At 39.0% G+C, this 21,915-nt stretch overlaps 1 protein-coding gene across 1 annotated transcript; it reads left to right on the top strand.

Annotated features, from left to right (window-relative positions):
• Positions 1-33: 33 nt before the first annotated feature.
• LOC142341106 (uncharacterized) lies at positions 34-18,862 on the top strand. The gene is made up of 5 exons (XM_075391986.1): positions 34-320; positions 1,042-1,487; positions 1,786-1,973; positions 17,687-17,920; positions 18,511-18,862. Exons 1-5 carry the CDS (start codon positions 34-36, stop codon positions 18,691-18,693), a joined length of 1,338 nt encoding a protein of 445 aa, XP_075248101.1. The 3' UTR covers positions 18,694-18,862.
• The last annotated feature ends 3,053 nt before the right edge of the window (positions 18,863-21,915 follow it).

Here is a 21,915-nt window from a genome sequence, read left to right as displayed (position 1 = left end):
GACCTCGACTTATGAATAGATTTTATAGCTCTAATGCATCCAGAGTGGAAAGGAAACAGTTGCAATTTCAGACTTTTGCCTTTTGAGAATCGGAAGGAATTACCAATTGCAGTATTCACAATGCCACTCCGAGTCATTCCAGATGAAAACCAACGCCTGGACGCTTTAATGGGAGAAAAGGACTTTGAGCTCAAAACAACAATTTGTGGATCGCCTCCTCCAGATGTGAAGTGGTTTGTTGATGGAGTTGAGGTCTTGCCAGATGAGGGTAACTTCAGACAAGAGAACTTGTTCCAAATTATCTTCAAATTATCCATAGGGTTAGAATTATTTGCTTGTTCTTTGAGTATAGCGGTGTTTAATTTGCTGTTGGAGGAGCAATGCATTTGATGGCTTTTTCAATAAGAGATTGTGAATGTTTTTCTTATCACATGATCAAATGGAGAGTATTCAGGATGTTGTATTATAATTCAGACCAAAGGTTTTTATTCAGCCCAGTTTTGATTGTTTCTTGCATAGATTTGCAGAAGACCTATCAAGTCTTGGCCAAGACTTGACTCAATACTTGCCAAGACTTAAGAATTGCCAAGTCTGAAAAGTGTCATGATCAGAGCTCTTATACAGTACTGATCAGAGACTAGCAATTTCACGGAATCAGTACTGATTAAGACTACGTTCAGTCCGGTTTGGCTGATTTTAGCTTTTTTCATGCGCTGAACGTGTAGAAGTTGCTGAGAATACTTTAGTTCGGAGGTTAGAAGGTCACCTGAAGTTCTTCGGCATAAAATTTTGATTTTTCAATTTATTTTCACCATTTTGAAACATTTTTTGGAAGGCAGCGAATGATTTTAAGCGATTCTGTAAGCAATGGGGTTTGGTGAAATTTGTCTTGGCAGTGATTGTAGGTGCAATTTTTATCGTCCATTTTTCTTTACCGAATTAACGGCGTTGACTGCACTTCACAACAAATTTTGGCCGCATTTACCAATTTATACCGATTGCAGGACCTGGATGCGAAAATAATGAGATGCTATTTTTCAGAACAATTGAGAAGAATTACACTATAAAAGCAGAAGTCACACAAGAGATAGAAGGAGTTTGGACAAGGACTGTAGAAGAAGAGTTCAGAGTTATAGCTCACAAGCCAGTCCAGTGGGGGGCTCATTTGCCAGATGAATTCAACACATTTACTGGCACTGAAGCGAATGCCATGTGTGCTGCGACTCAAGTAGACGGTGAAAGAACAGCAGACATTGAGTTTACATGGTCAAGACAAGAAGACGGAAGCCTAATCTCGGACAACAAAGAAGGCTTCAAAGTAGTCAGCGGCGAATTCGTGGACAACAACAAAGTGAAATATTCTACTACCAATTTGACCTTTATGACGTCATCTGATGATGTGCATTTCTTCACTTGCAATGCGACACTGACAGTCAATGGACATGTATTGGAGATGCTGAGTCGAGACGTGTCTGTTGCATCGGGAAGTTAGTTCATTTCAAATTATACCTTTATATGTTGTGTGATGTAAATAGCATCTGGTATTTGGATTTTAACAGCAAAGGAATGAGCACTGAAAGAATATTTCAACTGTAGCATTGCTAAAATTGCAAAAGAGCTGAAATCGGTAACGGTCTTACCAAATTACACCTCTACCAATTTCAGTCCGAACTGGTATTGATATTAAAAATGGGGAACAAAGTTGAAACTGTTTCTTTTCGAATCTTGTGTAATTGTTGACATCATGGCAGAAAGTTGGGTGACAAATGATGATTGTTTGTTTAGACAAACCGAGAACTCCGAAGGATTTAGTTTATGTGCCCAGTAGAAAAGTGTTAAAATACTCATCAGAGAGGAATCGTGGCGATTACACATATACAGATGTGGTTGAGTACTCGCAAGTTTGTGGAGAGACAGCAGAGAGTGAAGAAGACTACGAGTGGAGAGAAATGGGAAGGACTGAGAGAAACATAGTAAGACATATTAGAATTGTAAGATTGACTACTGCATGTTCAAACACGTTCTCGAGAGCAAGTCTTTCTGCTGAGCCTCCCGCTCTTCTGGTCTTCCCTCGGGTTCATGTGCTTCTCCTCTGCAAGGGGGCAACCTCACTTCTGCTGTTGGCTACTGGGCTAGGAAGAAGAAGAGTGTTGCAGCTAGAAGATTGAATTGAAGTCTTCTGGAAAAGGTAGTTGGAGAGAGGACCAAGTCCGTTGTTGAAGTTCCAAAAAGTCCGAAACAACCGATTTTGAAATGTTCAGAGTCCTCCTTTTATCCTACTTATCCATATGGCTTAAAGTCAGGCAATCAAAAGCACTGACGTCAGAACACTGCTTCTTTTCTTTTGGTGGTAATAGGTACCGCATGGAGCATGAAGTTGGAATTACATGCACTCTCCTCATCATCCTTTCCTATTGAAATCATGCATACAAAATTCCATCAGAACCACACACCCATATTTCAAGTAAATTACTTTTTAATAAACTGCTTAAATGTGTTTCTATTAAAGGAGGAGTATGAAATTGGTACTTCATTAAAAAAAGATAATATAATTTTGTTACGGTGTAATCGACCACCTAAGTTGGTTTATCAACTTTGACGATTTGGTGGATCTTGGATCAACTACAAACGGAGAAAATCAACGGAGCAAGAATTCAGACAGGTCGTTGAGTCAGTAGTAGAATAAAAACAAAACTCAAGACAATTTTAGACCATATGTAAATATACTTTGTTCATATATGTTGGTGAATTAATCTTGTTTTAACTAAATCCCTTAGTCAAGCGAATAGCGCTTGACTCAGGCATATTTCTTATTTTAGTATTTAAGGCTACGCAACAATTATTTTTGGTCTTAAATTGCGTTCATTTTTTGATTTTAAATACCCCTCATCTAGTCTTGCTATTCTCCTGAATAGCATTTATTAAGCAAATCTAATATAGTTAAGTAAAAAAATTGGTTTTTGGCTAAAAGTCTAATTTCCCCGCAGGCTTTTCAACTTTAGTTTCTTCCTTCTCAAAACTTTTGCTGAACGTGACTTTTTCTCTTTCTACTGCTGGTGACTCTTGCTTAAGTTTATTCGCAAGAAACGCCGAAGTCTAACCAGAAGCTTTCGGTGACCACAAACAGCTCCCATACCATTTTCCAACAGAATAGCGAGGAATATAAAACTGTTGATGGGAAATATCCCGTGTTGTATTACTTGCTCGCTGTAGTCCTGACGTTGTCTTTTTTGGTGCTCTATGAGGGGTTCTGCCATCTGAAGTTGTTTTTTTGGCATCAATATGTTTTCCAGTAGTTGGTTTAGTGTCAATTTGACGGCTTTGAAGATCTCTTATTTCATATGATCTTTTTTGGGGGCTTGTGCCAATGTGAACTGTTTCTCCACGTTTTCAAACATTTCCTGTAGAACTCCAGGGAGTTGAATGCTTGATATCACTCCGGTATCAACACTGCTCAGCTCGGGCTTCGGATGAAGGATCAGACCACCACTAGGGAGTTATAGATGTCCATTGCAGGGTGGTTGCACCAAACAAACTCTACAGCCAGGTGCTAGGCCCGCTCGTGTATCCATTGTTACGTTAATAAGATGATTATTGTTATGTTCCGCCTATTGGGTTGAATGGTTGGCTGGCAACGAAACTAAATTTTCTGGACACAAATTCATCGCGTCAGTCTTTTGGTGGAAAAACAGACTGCTAAGACACGAGCGCTTTGCTGATCGTGTTAGAGCAAACGGATTCTTGCAGAACCAAAGACGGTCACTGCCATGGCGTTTGACTAATTCAGGTCTATCCAATTCCCCAAAGAATTCCTGCCATGGGGAGATGACAAAATATTCTTTCTTGAACTCGTAAACTGTTGCCGTCTTTCCGCTGCTCAGTGGTTGTGAATTCGCCACGCTTGATATTTTGCGCAGTTGTGATGAAATGGAATTTTGAGTTCAATTTGGAGTCCTTTGGAAGTTTTTTTGGCGCTTTATACATGTTTAGACATCTCGCTCTTGCTGATTGCGGTTAACCATCCCGTTTGTTCCAACTTTGACACATTGTCCCTAATTTGCGGTGGCGTTAGAAATCTGACTGGTATTAGTCCTTTGGTTAGAGAGACTAGGGCACCGCTTAGGACATATCCCAGGTTGGTCACAATGGGGCGCACAAAGAGAACCTGCCCTTGTAATTCGGAAACAATTCTCTGCAAATTTTTGACGTTCAAGTTGACTTTCAGCCCATCTCGATACGCTTGGGTTATCTTGCACCCCCAACCGCTCCTGCGTTCCCGCTTTTCCCCCATCTCATTGATTTGGGTGTCAAGCAAGTGTAAGTTTCTGTTGGTATTGTTCCTGATAGTTGCGACACGAGTTGCGCATTGCGAGCTCCTCAGCACTCGAATTTTGACTGCATTTCCCATTTGAGTGTTTAGCCAGTCTACGTTACACTTGTTACTCTGATTTTCTTCATGCAGTTTCTCTATGTGTCTTGCTTCCTTTGATTTGCTTAAACCGAATATAGAGAACAGTTCACAGTCTACTGCTCCACCGTGGGAACAAGGATGATTGCCGCTCCTGTCGCCAATAGAACGTAAACTTGTCTCTTTTGCCTTGCCTCCTCTTGAATCACAATCTAATGGTTGCTAAACAAAGACATCCGGTCCATGAATAGCAGATAATCTTGTTGAGGTTGTTGGTATTTGTTTTCCAGTTCAAAAACAGCACTAGCAGCCAAGTTTACGTAACTCTCCTTGACAACCGTGGAAGAGCAAATGCGTCCTTTGTAGTTTCCGTCCCATTGTTGTGTCAGATCCTGCGCAAGGTTGTGTCTTGCTAGTTGTAGTGTGTAGCGTCGATACGTGGGAGTTCTGGAAAGGGTGCAAACACTCATTGTTTTGAAAGAAGACGCCACAAACAACGTCGCATCTGGGATGAACACCAGTCTTGCTTCTAGCCAATCGTCCCGAATGAAGTCACCAGATTTGGAAAGAATCAGCCAGTATATTAGAAGGTTTCGCAGCATGTTAACACTCACAAAGTTTTATCAAGCACGATTAGAGGTAAAGCCAAGACAAAGTAACCCCTAAAAATGATTTTGAAAGAGAAAGGTCCGCTTTTTATTTTATGCAGGTTGAATGCTAACCAATAGGATTGGTACTTTTTGTGATTGGTTGGTTAGTTTGACCTAGTACCTGGGATAATTGTACTTCATGCCTTTATATTGTTTTCCTCTATAGATTGGTTACACTATTTGAAATAATCATCTGATTTGCATTCGTAATTTTTGCATTCATGTTGGTATCCTAATCATTTATCATGCAACTGTTAAAAGTTTTAGAATCCCATTATGTCTACTGTTCTTCATGTTTTTATCGGATATCGACGTTGCTCATCATCGTCAATGTTGTTTGGTTCGTCCACAACAATCACTGGTTGCTCTTTACTTGCATTGACTGCTGCCCCCTGCTCTGGCTCGATTTTGTTAGCTGCCGGTTCCTCACAATTGTTGATTTCTGGCGTTGGTGCCATAATTGGAGATGGTTCAGCAGAAACATCTTGCATGTCCCCATCAATTTGATCGTCGCCCACATGTCGTATACAGGCTCTCTAACACGCCTGTGGATCCTCCGATTTGGCTGCAGCAATGCATCATCTTCAACGTCGCTACTTGGCAAATGATCCACATCGTAACGTTCAGTTGGTAGCGTTTCTGAAATTAGTTTGGATCAACGCACGGGCTGATCATCATTTTCTTATCCTGCTTTGACGGACTTCAGTGTGTTATAGTGCACAATCTGATTTTCCCTTTTGTTCTTATCTGAACAAGTTTTGCAATTAACTGCATTAATTTTTCGTACAACTGTATATGGGCTAGTCCATGGGAGGTAAAAGTTACTTTGACTTTGCCAATTGAGGCGAAATGAGCCACACCTTGTTGTCTTTCTTATATGGTTTTCCGTACGTTTTCTTGAAAAACTTGTCCTTCTGTCTTTGTTGTACTGTGCCTAGGGTCTCTCGAGCACACATGTGGTCTTCCAAAAACTTCTCGTTAAAAAGTTGAGTGTACCCGTGTACTGTAAGCTCTGTGTCTGGGGGTTTGGAGAACAGTAACTCAATCTGGTGGACGGTTTCGTTGAGAAAGGGAGTTTCTCAAGTTGACATTTGGACAGTTGTGTTGTACACAAACTCTACGTACGGCAGGGTTGACTCCCCTTCTCTTACAATTTCCGAGCAGTATTTGCCGATCACATCTGCCAGAACACTATTGTTGTGCTCTATTTGCCCATTTCCTTGTGGGTGATACGGAGATGTCTGGGATCTTTCTATGTTCAGGAGGGTGCACATTTCAGTCATGAGTTCGCTCTCAGAAATTGATTTTTTGGTCTCTATGCAACGTATCGGGGGCTTGAAACCGTTAAACCTATTTCTCAACGAATGCCTGACCACTTCCGCCGCTTTTATTGTTGAGACAGGGACAGTGATTACGTATTTCTAAAATAATCAGTTATGACCAAGATATATTTGTTTCCCATTTCTCGATTACGCGTTACTTGTCCCACGATATTAGCACCCACTTTCGCCAATTGTACTCCCAAAATGACAGGCTGCAACTCGGATTTCAAAATTCTGCCCGCTGTCGATCGCGCTGCGTATGGATTGCAACTTTTGATCCATTTAACGTCCCTTCTCATCAATGGTCACCAGAACCATTGTCGATTTCTATCGAGTGTCTTATGTAATGCAAAGTGCCCTCCTGTTACTTTAGAGTCATGAAGTTGTTCTAGTACACTGCGCTTTGCAACTTGTGGCACAACGATAAATTCTTGATAGCCGTCTTTGCCAGGAGTATTCCACTTTCATATGAGTATACCATCTTTCATCATAAATCGCTTCCATTTATTCCTCAACCCGAAAACTTCAGGTCCCAGCTTCTGAGCCTGTTCCCTCAACCTTGGGTTTACTGCAAAAGTCCTGAAGTTGTACTGTCTGTCATTCAGTGGTTTCATAATTTTTTGGAGAGTCGTGGCAAGAGCTGAGTCTTCCCTCTGTTTTACCATGACTTCATCACTACTGGCTTTGAGTTCCACTGAGACCACGTTCCCTTCTGAAAGCTCCGTAATTGAGAAAACAAAAACCTCTGGTTCTCGCATTTTGCTATTGCCGTCTCTAAGTTCATGAGTTCCGGACAAGATCCAGTTGTTGCCTCTTCATCGCCCTCCTGCCACTCCGGTTCTCTTGTTGTTTGCCGAGAAAGAGCGTCTGCATTGCCCTGTTTCTCACCAGGCCGTTGAACTACTTGGAACTAAATTCTTGCAACACCTCGATCATTCTATGTGTCATTTTGTAAGCATTCTGACGAAAGAACCATTGTAAATTTGCGTGGTCTGTCCGAAGTATAAAGGGGATACACAGCAAATAGGACTGGAACCACTTTACTGTTTGGTAAAACGCCAATGCCTCCCTCTTCGTTGTACTGTAGCTTACTTCTGTTTGCGTCAGCACGCAACTAGCGAAAGCTAGTGGATTCTCCGTATTGCTGTCTAGATTCAACAGAACAGCCGCAATGGTGTTGTTACTAGCATCAATGTCCAAAACAAGAGATCGGTCGTAGTTTGAATGGCTCAAAATTGGTGCCCGATGAGTTTTTTCTTGAGGTCTTCAAAGAAGCACTGACAACTCTCGTTCCAATAGAATCGCTGGTGTTTTTTAGTAAGCTCTTGCAGGGGTTTCGCTATACCCGCAAAGTCTTTAACCAATCTTCTGTAGTAGCTACAGAAGCCAGCAAATGATCGTACCTCCGTTGTATTAGTGGGTTCAGGATATTTCGATAGGGCGCGCAGTTTCCTCTCATCTGGCCTTATTCCATCTGCTTCAATGTGATATCCAAGGTAGTACACTGCTCGTTGAATCAGCTTGAATTTCGAGTGCTTCAGTTTCAATCCCGCTGACTCTAGTTTCTCCATGACATTTTTAAATGTTGGAGGTGCTCTTCAAGGTACTGACTGTAGATGAGGACATCATCAAGAAAGTTGGTCACGAAATCATACAGCTCTTCTTTGAAGAATTGGCTCATGTTGCGCTGGAAAGTTGCGGACGCATTGCACTGTCCGAATGGCAGCTGTTTGTACTCATAGTGGCCCCCGTCGGGCGTTGAGAAGGCTGTTTTCGCTCTCGCACTCTCAGTGAGTTGTACTTGCCAGTAGCCTGCCACTTGGTCCAAGTAACCGTGATATTAGGTCCCTTCTAAGCAATCCAAGATCCGATTAATCAATGGCAATGGAAATGCGTCCCTTTTGGTGATTGCTTTGAGTTTGCGGAAATCTACACAGAAACGTTGCCTTCCATCCTTCTTTCCCTCTAAGACCACTGGAGCACGACAATCACTGTTTACGGTTGGATAATGTCCAAATCTGTTGCAGTAGTTTTTTAATCTCAAGCTTAGCCGGGGTGGTTTTGTTATAGGCCATTAGCTTGATTGGCGCGTTGTGGCTGGTGTCAATGTTGTGCGCAGCGGGTTTGGTCAGACCCAATTCATTGTCATTATTTGCAAAACTGGCTCGAAAACTGTAGACAATCTGCTCCACTACGTCCTTTTGTTGGTTGTTGGTCCCATCTGCGTTCTCATGGAGTGCCTCCGTATTTTCGTTTACATCAACATTGAACTGAGCCTTCGCTGATTAAAGAGAGCACTGCAGGGGCTCCTTTTATTGAATCCTCAAACAAAAAGTTCTGCAGGTGATTGGTCGGGGATGATTCACGATCTAATTTTAGAAACGCCAAATATTGAGACGATGAATTCGCGTACGATCTTTATGTTCAAACCAGGCACTTGAGGTCTTTCTCACCAATTCTGAGCTCTATTGTGTGGTATCGTTCGGCTTTGGTTAGAAGGTTCGAAAGCACTCGCCAAAGATCTGTGTACAGCACTTTCTTTCCCTGTCGAAACCAAGGTTTAATATAATAACATATATTCGACCCCTTGTCCAATGAAAAGTTGCCCCGGATCGTTTTCAGAATAATTTGAAACGGAGTCCAAGTGCGTTGTCAGTTTCTGATAAAGTATTCTCCGTGTCGACCAAACTGGTTATCAAATTCACCATTGGCATTTTGATGCGTTGTGCAGAAACGTCATCACCGTTTTCGTACTCTAAATGACTGAGGTTGGAACTCTCGAATTCGTAAAATTGCTCGACGAGCCAATTAGTGTTTTCTAGCACCTCTCGGTTCTTTGGCTATGCAGTTTTACTAACTTTGGCGATTAGGGCACCCACTTCAATCTTGACACTTATTTCGGCATGGTTTTTTATGACTATTTCACCATGTCCCCGGCCATCACACGAAAAAAATTGCAGAAATTGCCAGCAATGACTTTTTGGGCCAATTCGTTTTTGAGACCAAAAAGTTTCCTCAAGACTTGTTTACCCAGCTCTCCGAGATCTCAATTTCCACAGATAGTGTCCCGTAGGGCGGTGGTATTTCTATTGCGTTTAGGCATCTGGCTGTCAAGATTTTTCCATCGAAGACTCACATCTCACTTGACTCGTGATCGATAGTGTTGGCAATCACTTCGGTCTTGAATACACAATCGAATGCCACAGCACTCGATTCAGTTTTACCGGTGAACGTTTGACCCGTGTGAAGTCCATTGAACATTGATTGGGCTTAAGGAAAGCTGTTCCAAGGATGCTGTCCACTGGCAGTCTAGGGGCTCCCAGAAAGTCTGCATCGCACAAAAATTTGCCTCCCATGCAATCTGGCAAGGTCTTCTACCCAGAAGTCGAATCTGCTTGACCTCTGCATGGTACACTGTCGCGTCATACTTCTGTTGTGGCAATGGATGCTGTTCTGCTATCTATTTGGACATGAAGTATACCCCACTGCCGATGTCCAATACAGCTCCACGTTCAGCTCGACCGATATCGGCTTGTACTAGTATCGATGAGCCGCTAATTTCTCCCACTGAAGTTGTTTTTGAGGACTCCGTTCATTTTAGGACAAAAATGCGTGTCATATTGGTGGCCGGAGCAGTCCTGGGTGGATTATTCTCACCCCAGCCGATCCTCATTTAAATGCTCCTTCTTGTTTCGGACAGTTTCGGGAATAGTTCCCTTTCTCATGGCACGCATAACACTCAATGTCTTGCTTTGACCTCTCGCTCCTTTCTGCTCGCTGAGGTCTTTTCGTTGTCTGTAACCCATTCTTTACGACTTGCATCAGTACCTCTTGCATCTTATGGGACTGCAAAAGAGATGACTGAATCGAATCTAGAGCACTACTGTTTCCCAAGTCTGTGACCTCAACGTCCACATATCGTACACCAACACCACGGCTACGGTATCTCTGAGCCTCAACCTTGATCACTGCTTCTCGATTTAGTGCTCTCTAGTTTGTCCATGACATTTTTAAATGTTGGAGGTGCTCTTCAAGGTACTGACTGTAGATGAGGACATCATCAAGAAAGTTGGTCACGAAATCATACAGCTCTTCTTTGAAGAATTGGCTCATGTTGCGCTGGAAAGTTGCGGACGCATTGCACTGTCCAAATGGCAGCTGTTTGTACTCATAGTGGCCCCCGTCGGGCGTTGAGAAGGCTGTTTTCGCTCTCGCACTCTCAGTGAGTTGTACTTGCCAGTAGCCTGCCACTTGGTCCAAGTAACCGTGATATTAGGTCCCTTCTAAGCAATCCAAGATCCGATTAATCAATGGCAATGGAAATGCGTCCCTTTTGGTGATTGCTTTGAGTTTGCGGAAATCTACACAGAAACGTTGCTTTCCATCCTTCTTTCCCTCTAAGACCACTGGAGCACGACAATCACTGTTTACGGTTGGATAATGTCCAAATCTGTTACAGTAGTTTTTTAATCTCAAGCTTAGCCGGGGTGGTTTTGTTATAGGCCGTTAGCTTGATTGGCGCGTTGTCGCTGGTGTCAATGTTGTGCGCAGCGGGTTTGGTCAGACCCAATTCATTGTCATTATTTGCAAAACTGGCTCGAAAACTGTAGACAATCTGCTCCACTACGTCTTTTTGTTGATTAATGGTCCCATCTGCGTTCTCATGGAGTGCCTCCGTATTTTCGTTTACATCAACATTGAACTGAGCCTTCGCTGATTAAAGAGAGCACTGCAGGGGCTCCTTTTATTGAATCCTCAAACAAAAAGTTCTGCAGGTGATTGGTCGGGGATGATTCACGATCTAATTTTAGAAACGCCAAATATTGAGACGATGAATTCGCGTACGATCTTTATGTTCAAACCAGGCACTTGAGGTCTTTCTCACCAATTCTGAGCTCTATTGTGTGGTATCGTTCGGCTTTGGTTAGAAGGTTCGAAAGCACTCGCCAAAGATCTGTGTACAGCACTTTCTTTCCCTGTCGAAACCAAGGTTTAATATAATAACATATATTCGACCCCTTGTCCAATGAAAAGTTGCCCCGGATCGTTTTCAGAATAATTTGAAACGGAGTCCAAGTGCGTTGTCAGTTTCTGATAAAGTATTCTCCGTGTCGACCAAACTGGTTATCAAATTCACCATTGGCATTTTGATGCGTTGTGCAGAAACGTCATCACCGTTTTCGTACTCTAAATGACTGAGGTTGGAACTCTCGAATTCGTAAAATTGCTCGACGAGCCAATTAGTGTTTTCTAGCACCTCTCGGTTCTTTGGCTATGCAGTTTTACTAACTTTGGCGATTAGGGCACCCACTTCAATCTTGACACTTATTTCGGCATGGTTTTTTATGACTATTTCACCATGTCCCCGGCCATCACACGAAAAAAATTGCAGAAATTGCCAGCAATGACTTTTTGGGCCAATTCGTTTTTGAGACCAAAAAGTTTCCTCGAGACTTGTTTACCCCGCTCTCCGAGATCTCAATTTCCACAGATAGTGTCCCGTAGGGCGGTGGTATTTCTATTGCGTTTAGGCATCTGGCTGTCATAATTTTTCCATCGAAGACGCACATCTCACTTGACTCGTGATCGATAGTGTTGGCAATCACTTCGGTCTTGAATACACAATCGAATGCCACAGCACTCGATTCAGTTTTACCGGTGAACGTTTGACCCGTGTGAAGTCCATTGAACATTGATTGGGCTTAAGGAAAGCTGTTCCAAGGATGCTGTCCACTGGCAGTCTAGGGGCTCCCAGAAAGTCTGCATCGCACAAAAATTTGCCTCCCTTGCAATCTGGCAAGGTCTTCTACCCAGAAGTCGAATCTGCTTGACCTGTGCATGGTACACTGTCGCGTCATACTTCTGTTGTGGCAATGGATGCTGTTCTGCTATCTATTTGGACATGAAGTATACCCCACTGCCGATGTCCAATACAGCTCCACGTTCAGCTCGACCGATATCGGCTTGTACTAGTATCGATGAGCCGCTAATTTCTCCCACTGAAGTTGTTTTTGAGGACTCCGTTCATTTTAGGACAAAAATGCGTGTCATATTGGTGGCCGGAGCAGTCCTGGGTGGATTATTCTCACCCCAGCCGATCCTCATTTAAATGCTCCTTCTTGTTTCGGACAGTTTCGGGAATAGTTCCCTTTCTCATGGCACGCATAACACTCAATGTCTTGCTTTGACCTCTCGCTCCTTTCTGCTCGCTGAGGTCTTTTCGTTGTCTGTAACCCATTCTTTACGACTTGCATCAGTACCTCTTGCATCTTATGGGACTGCAAAAGAGATGACTGAATCGAATCTAGAGCACTACTGTTTCCCAAGTCTGTGACCTCAACGTCCACATATCGTACACCAACACCACGGCTACGGTATCTCTGAGCCTCAACCTTGATCACTGCTTCTCGATTTAGTGCTCTCTGTTATGTTGTTTTCAGCGTCGCGGGTTCCTCCCGCAGTAGGTGCTCCCTCACTTCCGGGTCCACCAATCCTTCTATGAAGGTTTCCTTTGCAGCCAAGTCTCTTGCATCTGCCGCTAGGGCTACAATGGTCGATTCACTAGCTTTCCGCACTTGTTGGTAGAAGTCCACAATCTTCTCAGAATCCCTTTGTTGCAGACTCTTGAATTCTGCCCTGGTCGTCCTCAATTAATTGCGTTGAGTTTGGAGTGTTGGTGCTGGGTGTCCTGCTTCCTGTTGCAGGAACTGTGCCGGGAGTATGTAGTACTCGTCAATTGCATGACCAGTCATGCATGCTGTCAGTATTCCTCTTGACCGAGCGCCATTCCACCCATTCGCATGACAGACAGAATGGAACTGTCTCGCCCAACGGTCGAAAGAATTGAAGAACTTCGACGGGAACTTGATGGGTATTTGGGCTTGGGGGCCTCCTGCCGCTGGAGCCACTGCAGCGCCGCAACTTCCTCCTGCTCCAAGTCCTGGTTGTGCCACCTGAAGCTGGAAATCGTCTCCTTCTTCACAGTAGCCTGTCTGGGATCACTATTTCCTATATTAGTATTTCAGACTATGCAACAATTTTTTGGTCTTAAATTGCGTCTATTTTCGATCCTACAATAATAATAATAAGTTTGTTTCTGCGTATTCGTAGCGGAGCAGCATTAGGTTTTTAGTCTGCACTAACAGTAGCCTGTTCTCAGCTGTCCTTTTTCTATTATTCTCACCACATCTCAGACTGTTCCTTTGTGAGCATGAATGCTCTTTTTTGGTGACTATGGCCATTTTTTTTGCGTCTGAGATTTTCATGTGGTACCATTAATGCAGCCAACATTGGTCAGGCTATGGTCAACCTGAGGTCAGGTTATGGTCAACCTGAAGTTAGAGTTCAATTCCTTTATCATGTCCACTCGTTTAAACGACATATTGATTGATTAACAAGGCAATTTTTGGAAGCCTGAGCTTGATTGCCGCAATAAGTTCCAACATAGTCACAGGTGAAAGTGCGTGTTATGAGCACACTATTATCATAGATTAAAGTCCTGGAGATAAGATTATTTTATCTGTAGCATTTTGTAGAAGGCAACTCATCCGATGAAGGGCAACGAATCTCTGTGATTCGATGTGACTTATTGTTCAGAAACTTCTCATCAACTAACTCTCTAAGCAAATCAAAAGTTAAAATAGGAATCTTGAGTTTTAAAAGCTGATGGTTAAGAGGGCAGATGGTGAAGGTTTGCTAAATGTTTTTGGAAATTTGACAAAGGAAAGCGCAACAAACGTAAAAGCAACAGCCCAATAAATATGCCGATGAACAGATTCATACACCTATCTAATTAGATAGGTATAAAAATTTCATACACTTATCTAATCATACAACCTATCTAATATAAATAGATGGATGAAATGAACATTTTGCGGGATTCTACAGGCATTTTATGACTTTACGGATATTTTATATTATGTACCTCAGCAGCACAAATGAATAGTAATTTGAAGCTCAAAATCTTCCCGAGAAATAAAAAATGTAACTATTTTTTGTCAGCTTCTCATTTTTTGGCAGTTTTTCTTCAATATTTGACGTTTTTGTTACCCATCATGGATTTGTTATCGTTGCAAGAACATTTTAAACAATCTGCGCATTTGCTTCAAGAAAAGTTTTTGTTTTTAAGTGCACTTCTCTTATATAAGGAGTGATTGGCTTTTAATTTTAATTATTTAGGTTGGTTTTTGGGGCTAGGTGTTACATTAATTGACGTTGAAATGGTTTATTTTATTGACTGGCTTCAGTGTATACCCTAGTGATTCTGGAATTTTTATCGTGTAAGATCTGATAAGATGCTGACTAAGAATTTTTATCGTGTAAGATCTAATGAGATCTTACGCGATAAAAATTCTGGTAAGAGGAATTTTTATCGTGTAAGATCTGATAAGACATCTTATAAGATAAACATTCCTCTTATCAGAATTTTTATCGTGTAAGATCTGATAAGACATATTATAAGATAAACATTCCATTTATCAGAATTTTTATCGTGTAAGATCTGATAAGACGGAATTTTTATCGTGTAAGATCTGATATGACATGTTTTATTTATTTCAATATAACCGTACAACGTAGTCAAGGTCCTATGAAAGTAAAAAAATACTCGGTCAGCTAACCAATTATGAAACAAAAAAATGCTTGTTGATTCTGTTTTGGCGGTAGTTTAATTGTGAGTCTTAACTGGGTACTATGGCTAAACTTAGCAGTTCAATATAGTTTTGGTCTTTGAAAAAAATTTCAGCCTTGTTTGATAATCACCGCTTCGGAGAAAGCCCCTGCTACTCAAATAATCTTTTTTACAATATCTTATAAGTCTTAAAAGACATTATAAGATATTGTTTCTTTGTTGCTCTGACACTTAAGTGTTTCATGCTGTATTTTTTCGGCTATTGCTTGAGAGCAACTCTGAATTGTCTTCAATATGAAGAATATAGCATACTTCAGGAATTTATATTAGAGGAGATTTTCATCGTGTAAGATCTGATAAGACGGAATTTTTTATCGTGTAAGATCTTATAAGAGGAATTTTTATCGTGTCTGATCTTATAAGAGGTATTTTTTATCGTGTAAGATCTTATAAGAGGAATTTTTATCGTGTAAGATCTTATAAGAGGAATTTTTATCGTGTCTGATCTTATAAGAGGTATTTTTTATCGTGTAAGATCTTATAAGAGGAATTTTTATCGTGTAAGATCTTATAAGAGGAATTTTTATCGTGTAAGATCTTATAAGAAGAATTTTTGTCGTATAAGATCTGATAAATGTCTTATCAGATCTGACAAGAAGATGCATCCCCTTACAGGCTATTAGCAAGATGGTTTTGTCAGAAATTTGTCAGATCTTACACGATAAAAATTCCACAATCATTGGGGTACTAGTTTTCTAATGGGGTTGTTGTTTTTGGCAGAGATCACTCTTCCGTTTCCTGGTTCTTCTGGCTTTTTTTAACCGTACAAATAGTTTGAATTGTATTGAGGAGCTGTCTTTTTACAACTCCAAGTAGAGTATTGGAGCAGTCCTTTTTAATCACTTTTATTGGAATGAAGTTTGAAGCAGAAAATGAAACCCGTGAAACACTTGGATTGCTGAACAATTATGAAAAGTGGAGCGAAAAGAGAGTGCTTTTTAGTTCATACCGCTGTTTTCGAGAGAGCGAGAAATTGAGGTATGAAAAAACGTTTCGGTACGCAAGCGGTGCTGTACTAAACGCGCGGATTATTAAAACAATTTTCTTCTCAAATTTTTTCTGGTGTAGAAGTTGATTATGATATTGTATTTGTTAGAGTTGTCTGATGGTGTTTTAAAGTTTTCTGGTTTTTAATATGACTTTCATGCAATTTTGCAGGGTTTTTTTTTAGCTATTATGGTGAATTTAGGCGAATTTTAGCCATTTTCTGCAGACTATTCTGTTTTACTCACTGAAGTATGATTAGAAAAGACGCCTAATATCTTAGGACTTTTTAGATACCAATGAGTACAGTTTTTTTACATAAAAAAATTTTTGCTTCGAGAATGCTTCGAGAAGTATCTTTGATCGAGAAATTTTGAAAAAAAAAATGAATTTTTTTTGTTCTTATTTTTTTCAGTTTTTCCTGTTTTCTATAATTTTGGACACGCTTTTTTCAGCCTATTATGACTTTCATAATGTTTTGCGGGCATCTCAAAACACGTTTTTGCTGAAATTATTTTTAGTTTTGAGCATAATGTGTCCTTTAAATATAAAAAAATTTGTTGCATTTATCTAGTTTCTTGGTTCATTTTCGTTTTATCTTCTTTTTATCATGATTTTTTTTGAATTATATTCTTTAATTATCATGAATAATATAGGCAGTTAATGGTTTTCTGGAGGAGTTTTTTTGTTTTCTTCGAGTCGATTTTGTGTTTCTTCCAATATTGATTCTTTCTTGTTTTTTTTTCGTTTTTTTTTTTGGATCTCATTTTTCATGATTTTCGCAATTAATTCATAGTCCATTATGGGTGTAGTTCTTTTCTGTTTTGTCAATAAAAATGTTTTGAATGAGCCAGGACTTGACAAACATTTGTAATGCGTTCAAACCTTGTTCAACATTTTGCATGAACTATTTATGACTTTTCTAAGCTAGTTACATTTTGCGTTTATTCAACTCAAAGCGATTTTAATCAGCAGTTGCATACCAAAGCAATCTAAAATGGAAAGAGACAAAACACGATATCGAGAATAGAAACGGGATTGAGCCACAAAGCCCGTGATCTGCCCGTAATCTACCCGTAATTTAGATTTTAGATGCCTGTAATCTGCACCATGCTGTAACCACGTATACTATTTGTCTACATGCATGCAAACCTTTGTGCCCTCCGATTAAGAGTCAGGAATATGTCTAACTTCAAAATCCAATCGAATTGGTTAGCAAATAATACTACTTTTTACAACTATTTGTTTTTCTTTTTTTACTTTCAATCTGAGTCGGGGTTATGGGAATCAATGGTGGCTACTTATCGGCTATTTTCAGGCTTTGTTTCTTTGTTCTAGTTAAGAGGTGCTGTTGGGGAGATAGTGTAAATGTGGCGAAAGCATTTATTTATAATGTAAAATGTCTCCTAGGAAAATTTTTCAATCCCTAGTGAGAAAAAAGGCCCTCTTAATTTGTAAAACTGATACAAACTGTTCAGCAAAAGTTTCTTTTTGTTGGAGAACTCAACGTACGCAATAAAAAATATGATAATACATCTGTTGGTTGGAGCAGTTCAAAAACTTGAATGCGGATCAAGGCAGACAGAGATCAAACTGTGAGTTGAGAATTGATAATGTTTGGGCGCTGATTTAGGGTCGCCATGGGTTCTTTGATATTCGAATCCCTCTCTCCGAAATCACTGGGAACAAGAAGGAGGAGCTCTGGGAGACATTACCAGAAGGGTGCAAGATATTAGCCAGGGCGTATACTAGGAACAGGTATGGAAGAAGTGACGTGTCCAGTGTGGTTGATTTGACAGCTCCAGTGACTATTGTGGATGTAAAGCCAGACCCAGATGGAAGTGGGGAGATTATCATCTCGTGGGATGTAAGAATATTTTCCACTAATAGCGTGGAACATTTTTCCATAGATTAATATCTTGTCACTTTAAATGAAGAAATCAAACAAAAAGTCAAAGGCAAGTTTCCTTGCACCGAATTGAGATGAAATTCAATTTATGACAATGGGAAATATTTTGTATGTTTAAATAACTGTTCTCTGTAACTGTTGATAATTTTGATAGCTTTCTTTGGGCACTGACTGAAATTGCTCAAGATTGTTTATAAAACAATTTTAGAGATTATGGACTAAGTAAGTTATAGTTTATAATCTTTAAGTCCAATTATAAAACAAACTTGAACAAACACTGGAAATCCCAGTCTGAAACAGTGTTAACAAGTCTTAACAGTCTGAAGCATGCCAATTTTACAACTTAATACTTCTAATTCCCATTGTCATATGTAAATATACGATATTGGCATCTTTTACCTCATCTCACAGTTTCGAGTCTATTTCCTATTAAATTTGTGAGCGGAGTAAGTGGGAAGGAAAAGTGAAGAAAGCCTTCTAGGGGTATCTGCACACGGTATGAATCAAAAAGTTGCCACCTTTTTTGATGATGTTTATCATTTATGTAGTATTACACGCGTGACGGTTTGGACCCTGGAGAGGACATGTGTTTACACATTGAAATAGAGTCTACAGCCCCGGATGGAATAGAGAGAATGATGGCACTGGACTGTGTGGATCCCACCATGAAGCAGATCAAGAGATCAAGACTGGATGGACAGACAGTGAGTCAACGACTGAACACAGAGTGACTGCCTGGATTTCCACTTACGAAAGAGGAAATTTTGACTAAACAGAGACAGATTAAACCCATTGGCAGCGATGGATTCTTAAGAAACTCAATCGAAACATTGATATCAAAGTCAGAAAGTTTTAAATGATAACATGTGATGTATAAATTTACAGGCTCTGTTCCAAGTATAGGACCTTTTCGAGAGCTATTTTCATCACTTCAGAAGTCGATTAGAAGGTAACCCGGTTTGACCACCATAAAATAAACTTACCAATCATAAAACCATCATAAAAATTGTTGAGTTTGGCTGATAAACAGTCCAAAGGGCCTCCTGCAGTTTCGAAACAACGCTTCTGTGCATGAAATGTCAAAATTTTGTACTTTACTTTTACGGTACCTTACTTACCATAAAACGCCATAAAAAATGGCCTTTTGGGCCTTTTTATGGTTACAAATTTCTCATTAAAATACTGTTCTTAAAAACGTCCATTTTAGGTTGTTTTTCAAATCTGTTTGAAAGCCAATTTTGGATCCATAAGTTGACGAAAAATATTATGACATGTTTAGTTGGGCAGAGTTAATTCTAGAAAATTGAAGGTATCTGCAAGCTTCTATTTGTCGAATTTCTCGAAATCGATTACAGCACGTCAATTATGTTTACGGTATTTTATTCCAAGTTGCAGCTGTTTGATCCTGACATGTTGCTTTTCTTTTGAAAAATAATGCAAACAGTTGAAAAAAGCAGGAAAACGTTTAAAACAAGGAATGTTTCAACAGTTATGAGAAATTGTTGATGAGACACTCTATCAGTTTCTCAGATCTGTTAGGCAAAGAATGACAAAAAGAAAAATAAAAGAAAGGTCCGTCTCACAAAATCGGATATCCAATTACACTGCAGCAGATGTTAAGGTTCTTCCTTCTGATTACTTTCAAACTTGCGTCAGCACGAAGATGATACAAAGAACACTATCAGGAACACTACCGAAGAGTTACCATTTAACTTTATTAAGAAATACATTTTAACTTGCCATATATTACTAATGTTAAGAATACTGAAGATGACTATTGTTTAATATGAGTATTTAAACTTATAAAATTCCAAAAAAATGAAAAAAGCAAAGATCATCAAAATATTTTATTCATTTCAATTAGAATAATTTCTTTAGTTTATTCTTCCCATACGATCAAAGATACAAAAATGAATCACGGATGAAGATTCAGAGATAACTTCAACTTTCAACTTCAACATAATTGAAGAAAATAAAGATAAAAGAAAAAAAGAACTATATTTGAAGGACACAATAATTATAAAAGATGTAATTTATTGTTATATAAAGATCACTATGTAATATGTACTGATATATCTACTATACTTAGAAATTCAATTAATAGATCATTATCTATGTTCAAACTGTTTAACAAGACATTCATCTGAACATGTATTGGAAAATCAAAAAATATGTGAAAACAAAAGCACAACAAAGACAACGCACACAAAGATAATTGGTTTTTTTTTGGTAAATGAAAATTTTTTTTAAAAAAATTAGCATCTAAATTGAACTTGAATATTGTAATTTGAGTCAACTTTAATGTGAGTTACTTTAATTTAAGTAATTTTGAGACTCTCAACACAACAGATCTGGCAAGCCAACTAAAAAGTTTGCTAGGTCCCCGTCACCGATATAAGAAGTACCTCTGATATTACCCAAACACAATTGCTAAACTATTACCCTTCTGTTACCATCTAGTAAAAAATCCAGCTTTTCTAATATAAAAAAACCTCATGAAGAAACATGTATAGGTAATGATTGCAATGAACGTGTAGAAAATACAATAATAGAACATGAGGATAAATATAGAAGATTATTAAACTTAAACATAGTTATGAACATAAACAATGTTAATGGCGCACCATCTAATTGTTACTATTGTGGGAAACCCTCACATCAAAACAATGTAAGGGACCACAATCCCTACAATCCCAAGTTTAGGGGGTATAACCATAAATTATGTAGCCTGAATGCTAAAAAAAGAAATTATGCACCACTATGCTTTTATAATGGATCTAAATGAGACTGTATAAGACTGTATAAATATGCTGTAAAATTAAATCAAAGAAAAACACTGTCACAATATGAAGCGTTCTCTTTTAAATTAAAACAAGAACAAATGCCACCTGATGGTTATATTGATGCTAGAGAGATCTACAACAGCTTGTGTACTACCATAAGCAGTACTCACTAATGTATTTGACACAAGATGTAAACGTACTTGCACAAGTATTTCAATACTTCAGGGGTTTGTGTCTAGAAGGGTTTAAAATAGATCCTTCTACTAAATATACAACATCAGGATGATCAATATCAACTGCATTAAGGAAAACAGATGTTAAATTCAGTTTTATTAGAATGATACTTATGATATAGTTCTCGTGGTAGAAAAAAGAATAGGAGGTGGTATAGCAACAGTACTTAGAGATAGATATATTAAACTATGGAATAGATGCACACAACCAGAATTAAAGCATTCAATTATACCAATTACCCAATTGAAGAATTATATTGTAAAGATAAAAAAAAATAACCTTGAAGAAATTTATAATCAAACTGACGTTATAACCGCAAAAGAAGAAGACTTTCTGTTGTATTGTGATTTCAATTCATTATACCCGTCTGGCATGGTTGAAGAGTTACCAAATTGTCAATTAATCAGATGTGAAGAATACGAGAAAGCATGGAATACGAGAATACAATTGAAATAGGTATAGTATATGAAATATGAGTTTAATACAACAAAAAAACAATCTAAAGTATTCCCTTATTTCCCAGAAAACACAAATCCTAATACAGAGGTGTTCCCACTAAACTAACTTTTGAACAAACCATGTAAATGTAAAACACTAGATAAAAAATGCCTATATTATATGATAAAAATTACTATGTAAATGAAGGCAGAATGTTTGATTGGTATCTAAATAGTGGTAATAAATAGAAGATCTAACCTTTTTTTAAAAGAGATTAAATATAACAAGGAAATTGCTTAATTCATATATAGATAGGGACATTAAAAAGAAATGAAGCCGAAAGTAGAGATGATAAATTACGTGAATATTTCTACAAGCTAATGAATAATGCACCATATGGGAATTTTTTGAAGAAGTAAGAAATAGGCAAGATGTACAAAATTGTTGTTAAAGTAGATAAAAACAAACTGTTAGTTAGTATAGAAACATATAAATCAA

Source organism: Convolutriloba macropyga, chromosome 6, assembly GCF_964194025.1.
Source record: "Convolutriloba macropyga chromosome 6, txConMacr16.3, whole genome shotgun sequence".
Classification (NCBI taxonomy): domain Eukaryota; kingdom Metazoa; phylum Xenacoelomorpha; order Acoela; family Convolutidae; genus Convolutriloba; species Convolutriloba macropyga.
The sequence above is the reverse complement of the archived record's forward strand: the minus strand, read 5'-3'. Positions and strand labels throughout refer to the sequence as shown.